Source organism: Anthonomus grandis, chromosome 4 (assembly GCF_022605725.1).
Source record: "Anthonomus grandis grandis chromosome 4, icAntGran1.3, whole genome shotgun sequence".
Taxonomy (NCBI): Eukaryota; Metazoa; Arthropoda; class Insecta; order Coleoptera; family Curculionidae; genus Anthonomus; species Anthonomus grandis.
Window position 1 is genome coordinate 41656588 of NC_065549.1, and position 8254 is coordinate 41664841.

The 8254-nt window shown below is 36.0% G+C and overlaps 1 protein-coding gene across 1 annotated transcript in view; it reads left to right on the top strand.

Annotated features, from left to right (window-relative positions):
* LOC126735691 (uncharacterized) overlaps nucleotides 1–7988 on the top strand; it is a 31248-nt gene extending 23260 nt beyond the window's left edge. The window contains exon 10 of the mRNA XM_050439754.1: nucleotides 58–7988. Within this exon, the coding sequence (XP_050295711.1) occupies nucleotides 58–246 (189 nt within the window). The 3' untranslated portion in view covers nucleotides 247–7988. The remainder of the gene's footprint in view (nucleotides 1–57) is intronic.
* The last annotated feature ends 266 nt before the right edge of the window (nucleotides 7989–8254 follow it).

Sequence of the window (8254 nt, forward strand, 5' to 3'; positions counted from 1 at the left end):
ATTTCTTATCAATTTTAAATTACCGGTCACTTATTAATAAAATTAATTACTTTTCAGCTTTGTCCGAATGGTAGCACCAGCAGCGGCACCTCCGATATGTCCGACTACTTTGAAACTTTATCACTCTCCTCGCACAGTTCCAGTGTGGAGCCGCCACCGCCGTCTTGCACCTTGAGACCTCGTTCGGGCAACGAGTATCTGAGCTTGCAACGGCTTATCGCTCCTGTTCCTGAGGAGCATCACTAAAAAGAGAGACTCTAGAGTTAAGAAATTATGAAGCCTTATATGTGTGATTTCAAAAGTAGCTTAAACTGTCTTGGGCAGGTATCGTGTTGGAACAATTGTAAATATTAGAACTTACTTAATTTTTTGATTCTTAAAGGTACGAGCATGGTTAAATTATTTCAGTTGGTGTATTTTTTAAGCTGTCAAAAAGAAAAATAATTGAATTTCGCACTTTTACCCTATTATCACCCTATTTATTATCTCAATAACTTACCATATAATATTGGGGCACTTGTATCTTGTGTACTCCGTACTTCGGTAGATGCGTCGTTAATTGATGAAGCAAGTGATAGTCACAGGACTGTATGGAAATTGGTCTAGTTTTTCCTTGAGCTTGAATGAGTTTTAACGTGGAGCAAAATAGTACCCTTATTCAGCCAGCTTTTGTTGAAGTATACTCGCAACTAGATCGTGTATCTCTTTATAATCAGTTAGCTCATTAAATGCTGTATGAACTCCGATGTTTCTTATCCGTACCTACATGTGTCAGACTGTATTGCTTGGTCACTTACAACTAATTTCATATAGATCCTCGTTGTAATGATTTGATCTTGTATAGCTATTAAAAATACTTCAGTTCGACGCTGTGGTGTCGACGTATGGGAGAACGGGGCACTTTTAAACATATTTACTAAAATTCAAGTTCTGAAAAAATTCAAATTCCAATATAAAAGTGAGGAACAGCTTTTCCAGATGTAGAATATGTTTACTTTAAGCTCGGACTGAAAAAACTATTGAAATTTTAGTGTGTTTTGTTTGACACGTAAATAAACAATAAATGTTATACTGTTCAAATATACCCCAGCTGTGGGGTATATTTAAATAGGCAAAGGGGCACAAATAAATAGTACATATATATTGGAAGTTTTATTGATTTTTATTACAAAAAATCTATCGTAAATTAAATTTATTAAATTGCAGCTTAAACTCCAGTAATGAAGATGTCCTCTCAGTACCTTTTTGAAGGTGTGCTTATATCTTCGACTGCGGGATAATAAAATTTCCGTCCTTTTTTCCTTAAAAATTTAATGATATATTCTTTTTGCTTGATAATTTTTCCTACGTAGTGAACCAATGTTTTCTTAGTGCAAAATCGGACTACAACATAATCGTCAATTTGTACATCCGACAACAAATTTGGCGAATCTTCATTTTCATCAGATGACCTTGACAGCTCGAACTCATTTTCAGAATCATCTTATAGGGATATGGCATCATTACATGATGAGTCACTATCTGCCAATATTGCTCTCTTCACTCTTGGCTTCTTGGCTACCATTTGTACTCTTTTCTTAGCTTCCCGAGCAACTGCTTCGGCTTCAATGGCATCTTTAATCGGTGTATCTGTAAGAAACAGAGACTTTTTTGTTTTGCGACTTTGGCGACGCTTTTTGGAAGTCGAACAAATATCGGGAAATGGTCTGACCACCTCAGGAGATATTACTTCAGGTTCAATTAATAAGGTCGTGGAAGCTGATGCTACAGAAGTGATCGGAGCTGCAGATGCAGTAGACGGTAGAGAGTCATTTTGTTCCTTTGTTATTTCAGCAACATCATTAGTAGATGCTTTTCCTGCTGCAACAAAGTCACTATCTGAAAAAATATTTCTATTTAACGGCCAGACCCCTGTTTTTTGGAGTGAATGATGCTTGAATAGCTATATTTGCCAGCCCAGCCAGGTCATGGATTGTTATGGCTTTTCCGGGATTCGAAACTAAATAATCAAGTTGCGCTATTTTTAATTTAGCCTTAAAAGGAGCTATTATTGAAACGTCCAGTGGCTGAAGGCGATGACTACAATGAGGCGGTATAGTGACCACCTCCAAGCCATTTTTTTTTGCAAATTTAATGGCATTTAGCGAGCAGTGGTATTCGTTATTGTCCATTATTATTAAATTTTTTTAATTTTGGGTACATTTTGTAAAAGATTTTAAATGTTAAATAACGTTTTTGTCATCCAACCGCTAGGAGGATTGTTTATTAGTCCTATGCTTCCAGCTGGAGCACCTGTGAGGAAATTGTCGTGATATCTAGCTCGTGGGAATATAAAAACTGGTGGTAAACTATTTCCATCTGCACTCACGATGGCACACATAGTTACAAGAGTGCCCCTTTCCACGGAAGACACTTGGCCCACTTGCTTAGTTCCCTTTTCAGCAATAATGTTTGGCGCATCTACAACAGTGGTTATACCCGTTACATCCAAGTTAAAAATTTTATGTAAGGAAAATTGTATTTTTCGTAACAGCGCACAAGATTATCTTGAAACTCTGTTAATGCAGTTTGGTTAAATGCCGTAACACGTGACATACTCGTGTTTTCAGGCCTTCGGAGACTAAGATTTTTATGGCGTTTCATAAACCCTTGAACCTAATCTAACCCTCCCATTTTGTTAGTATGCCAACTAGGTGGATATTTTATAGACATAGCTTTTGCCAATACCCTCAGATTTTTATACGATAAGCCATATTGTAGTTTGGAACACGTTAAAATATATTTTACCAACATAAGTTCTTGATCATTATTAAACACTTGTCTGAATGTATGCTTAGAGGAAAACACCTGCTTCCCAACAAGCGGTAAAACAAAGCAGTATGTTTTACGCCGTAAACTTCTGCAGCTTTTCTTAAAGACATTTCTTTTTCTTTTATAGCCGCTATCGCCTTCTCCATGTCTTCCTCAGTAAACCCAGTTTCTTTCTTCCTCTGATATTGTCTTACCATCGTGATTTGCAAATCTGGAAAAACAATACTACTTAGAAATATTTTTTACTACTAATGGGGTACCTTTGAACAATGTTCAACAGTGCTCCATTTTAAAGTTCAAAGACACTCCTTGTGCTTACACTCGAATTCAACCACGTTTGCTAAAACTATCCTAACCTCAAAAGTCACATATTTTCACCAAACGATCTACATACCTAGTCTAGTTGACGACATCCTGGAGATAAAATGTCCTTTTTATAGTTTAGTGTTGAGCCTAATTTGTTTAAGTAGGAAATATTACAAGAAAAAAGTTGAAAAACAAAGTTTATTCGTATTTGCGATACAACAAGTCGTGGAAGCCGCTGCACAATACAGTTGCCTTCTTGCACCAGTTACTTCAACCACGTGCCATTTTTAAACGATTATCGCGCCAGAGGCGGGAAATTTGAATGAAGTTCAAATGTGCCCAACGTTCAAACGTGCCCCCTTCTCTCCTACTGCTGTCAAATTTCGTTGATGTGTCTCCCATTTAATGATTTTCTTGCTCGGTACTGTAATTGGTTTGACCCTGGAGCTTCCGAAGCTTAAGTTTAATTGACTTACAACAAAATAAGGTAGAAATTTGATAATCTAGCTGTTTACCTATATATGCAGATCCTCTTTCCTCAAATGCCTTTTCTTTAACAATTCACATAGGCAAATTCTTCCTCCTTGCTGATCTAAGCTATTTAAAAATTTTGTTGTTTACATTTCATATTTCGGATTTTCCAACTAAATAAGGTTTGTTCTACCTCTAACTATGTGTAGTCTCTAAGCATGCGTAAGTCCGCTTTTGTTCAATGTCAACATGTAACTCTTGGATAATGAAAAAGAGTAAAGGATACTAGATCCCCACATTCTCACTACGCAATTTATCATAAAGTTTAGAGAGAGAAGTTCTAATTAATCCCTCTGGTCAGGCATAAAGGAACGCGCCCACTAGATCAGCTTAGATCTGCATAGCACATTCCTCCTCTTCGGCAGTTTTTGTCATGCGTGTAAGTAATAAAATGAAGTGCCCCTTACTGAACTTTCGGAAACTCTCAGCCCAGTGTACCACGCTCCGTTCCGCACCCGCTTGTATTGTATTTAGGGCAAAACCTGCCGACCATGCTGGGTGTCTTCGAGCATCAAAATCAAAAAACACTTTTTTGAGTATTTTTTTTCAAATTCCCTAATTATTCCACTTAATTTTTGACCGTGTCCGATGAGCTATTACTTGAAAACAGCCGAGTATAAAATTCGCCACAGGTTTTTAGATTAACACGTTAAACGCCACAGCGGTCCGTAGGGACCGCTGGAGAAAAAGTGTACCGGGCCACAGCGGTCCCTGCGGACCGCTGCGTGTCGAACGTACATTTGATGCTGTACAGGCCAGCGGTCACTAATAGATACCGTTTTAACGCTACAAATGGACCGCTGTGGCCCAGTAGGAACTTCTATCACTGGCAACTTCTTGATGAATATATTAAATAATACTCATATTTTCAATAACTGATATTAATTTATTTTTGCTCTGCAAAAAATTTTATAAATAATACTGAAGTCATAAAAATGAACGAAAATGCTAATTTATGTTAGAAAACATCAAAATAATTGCTTAAACATTTTTGCAAGCTCTATTTGTGAAATTCCGCAAAACATTCAAAACAAAAATGGGGATTACCCTCACAAACGTCACAGTATGTAGTAACTTTCTTTACATTGTTTTTATCTAAAATGCCGTTCAGTTTTTTCTCATAGCAGCCCTTATAATAACGCCTAACTTTGTGGGCATTTCCTTCTTTTTTTTCAGCACATGCATTTCGTGTCGTTTCTGAGATCCTGACGTATAGGCTTCTCCACATTCCCAGCGCGACTTTGTATGACTACTGTTTCGTGCGTATGTTTGGTAGAAAGCATTAGCATATCTCTCGTGTCCTTCCACTTTAAAACACATATACCGCGACTATTTTCCTTTGCAATTATTTCTCTAGGTTTCAGTTTTTTAGTGACAACTTCTTTTGGATTACCCCTTCGATTGGCTCTCAGAGTCCCCAATAAATGTTTTTTGATCCAAAAGTTTATTGGCCAATTCTAAACTCGTATAATAGTTATCGGTAACCACTGTGCGACCAGAATTTAAAAGCTTCTGAGACAGTTCCATAACAATATTTAGTCTTTTGAGGTATATACTACCTCATAATAAGTCTACCGCGAAATGGAACTCAGCTTTCATTGATGCAAAACTCTTGACGGGGAGTGTAGGCTTCTTGAAACTTTTTCATAAATGTATTCATTAGTGGCTCAATCTTGTATCCACGAGCACCGTGCAACACGTGATTCGTTAATGCCGCCTCAAAAAAAACGTAAACAGGGCCGCCAACGGGACCGCTGTGGCCTGTGCGGCAAAGTTATCCTACAGCGCCACGGCGCCAAAAAAATGCTACAAAAAATTTTAAAAAAAAACCAAAAACGCGTATTTATTGACAATGTATTTCATTTTTTAGCATTTTTAAATCAAAAGAACTCAATTTTTCGCTTTGGCGTAGCAGACATTTTTTAGCCAATTTCTATGGCGTTCAACGTGTTAAGGTTAATGTTGTGAATTCAAAATCATCTTTTGGATCAACCGATTTATAATTCCTCCCATTATAATAATTTTTTCATATTTAAATTGAGAAGGTTTAGGAGAATTTTAGTGTTGGTCTCTGGCCATTCATAAGCCGCTTTTAGCAATCGGCTACTAAAAAGTGAATGATGTGGAAAGTAATCAGTCCCATTTAAAAATCTATACTTAAAACGTTACGGTAAAATATTACTGATCTAAAACATTCCAGATTCCATTTTTTTCAGAGGAAACCACGTTAATGTTCTAAAATATTTGTGCGTGGCCAGAGGCTACAAATTACCACACAACTATTAATTTAGTAAATTTTTTGTATTTAAATTAAAATAGTATCTTCTCCAGCTCAGCTTTCTACCGCAAATTGATCACTACTTCGCTAGTGAGTTGTGTTTCGTTAGTTAGTGATGTTAAAATAACGGATTTCATTTATCTGCTACCACAATTTGGACTTTTTCGTTCTCTTACTATTTTCATCAGTAGTAGTAGTTGTAATGATGGGGGAAGAATATGTGATGGGTCCTTTTCCGCCAACTCTTGAAACTCTGTCATTACCACTGGCCACCTTCTCTAGTTTCCCCAACCATACGACTGGTCTTCCTAATGAAGGAGAGCAGGCCTTCCCAGTTAAGGTCCCTTAGTTCCTCTTGTAGCAATAAGACGGATGGTTTCTCTCCTAAATCTAGCCCATCCTACGCATTCTCCTATAAAATGTTATACTGCTGACACTATAACATTTTATAGAAGAATGCATAGCTGCATTTTTAACATTGTCTGATAGATGGCAACAGACAGTTAGAAGATGATATGACCGAGATGACACAATATCAGCTATTACGATATGTCACCGTTGACGCACGCGCAAATCACAGCACTGTCTCACGATTTCCGATATTCCCCTACTAAAAATGAATGATCTGCGCGTATGTAATATCTGCCAAAGACTCTAAACTAAAACATAATTCTCCACTCTACTTTACTTAAGTTATTTTAAGGAATTCTTGATGATCTGGTATCTTCGGCCCACGGACTACCGTACATTTATATAGGAATATCCCATTTAAAAACCCAATTTTTAAAGTGCTATGTTTAAATATTTTTCTGTATTCGCCATGTTAAACGGCAGACAAAAATGCATCAACTTGACCAATTAACCATCGCTTGTGGCGCGCCCTCACGGCGATAGCACGCAACATCTTCAGTCAGTCGTATTGTTAGTTATGACACTCTTTTGCTATTTAGTTTTTTCAGTAAAAGACGTGTGACAATCAAAAACCACTTCCAAGTCGTAAAACGCGATTGGTTTCGACGAAAGTCTATTAAAAATGTTAATGAAGCTATAGTGTCTGATCGAAAAATTTAGATCGCAGCATAAGTCGGTTTCGAAAAAGATAAAATGGCTCTAGCTTCTAAAGCTCTATGAGTAAATGTAGTGAATGATTTTTAATTGTGACACAACCCTTGGTTAAGACTTTTCAACACGTTTTCGAAGTTTTAAATTATTAAATAGCAGCAATTTATTATTGGTCAAAGATAGCATAACTGTCTGAAAACGTTGCATAGCAATGCCGTGAAAATGCGCGGGTTTACCAAAATGCTTCAAGAGCATATGCTAAGACACAAAAGTCATATTAAAAATAATTTCTCTGACTTATACTAAATGAATGTTTTTCATATAAGGTTTCATAATTCTTTAAAGTTTAAAGAAAACTACTTTACTAGTCAGCTTCAAAAAAAAAGAAGGTTCATAGCGAGCAATAATGGAGTTCTTACATTTTGTATGTTTTGGTTTTTGTGTAGGTACGGTCTAAATGTAGGTTACTCGTCTAGTTTACTGTACTTTACAACAACAAAAAAAAATTAAATTGAATGTATGATGGAAATAATTGTGGTTTCGATTATTTATCTGCACTTACTAGGACGCTGTCGATAGACTATCCCGTAATCTAACTTTGTTACAGTTACGTCCTTAACCTTACCATATGTTTATTGTAACGATTTATTTACGTTAAACAAATTAAGGAATTTTATACTGTAGAATAGATTTATATATACCTAGTCCAGTTTTAAATATGTATAAACATCAAATTATATTTTATTAAACATTTTAAATGTTTTATTTTTATTTTCTGTTAATTCACTTTTATGTTTAGCCGACACCTTACTTAGTGCCGGAAGTAATAGGTTCGTTAAGCGAGTAAAGGTCCTATAAGATACAGGTGTATACATAAACTACTTATTTAAAATTATTATTCTTATTATTGGGTACGAATGTATAATCTTAAATTAATAATTTTTCCTGTATAAATATGATGTATTTACTTAACTATTAATAAAATAAATTATTCAGAACATATATGTTTTTTATTTCTCCTAGTATAATCATTATCGAATATTGTAGTGTTTCTCTTGGTGTGAATTAAAACACTCGATGCACAAAACAAGTCAACAAATTTATTACGGTGGTCCACTACTAGAAACTATTTCTACGCTGTATTTATTTACTACTACTTATGTCGATTTAAATGTCGCGCCAATATTTCGACCTGAACTAGCCTCCTAGCGGCGAGGGCTCCTTATATACAAGCTAGACCATGTTTTAGAACATTCGCGTTTCCAC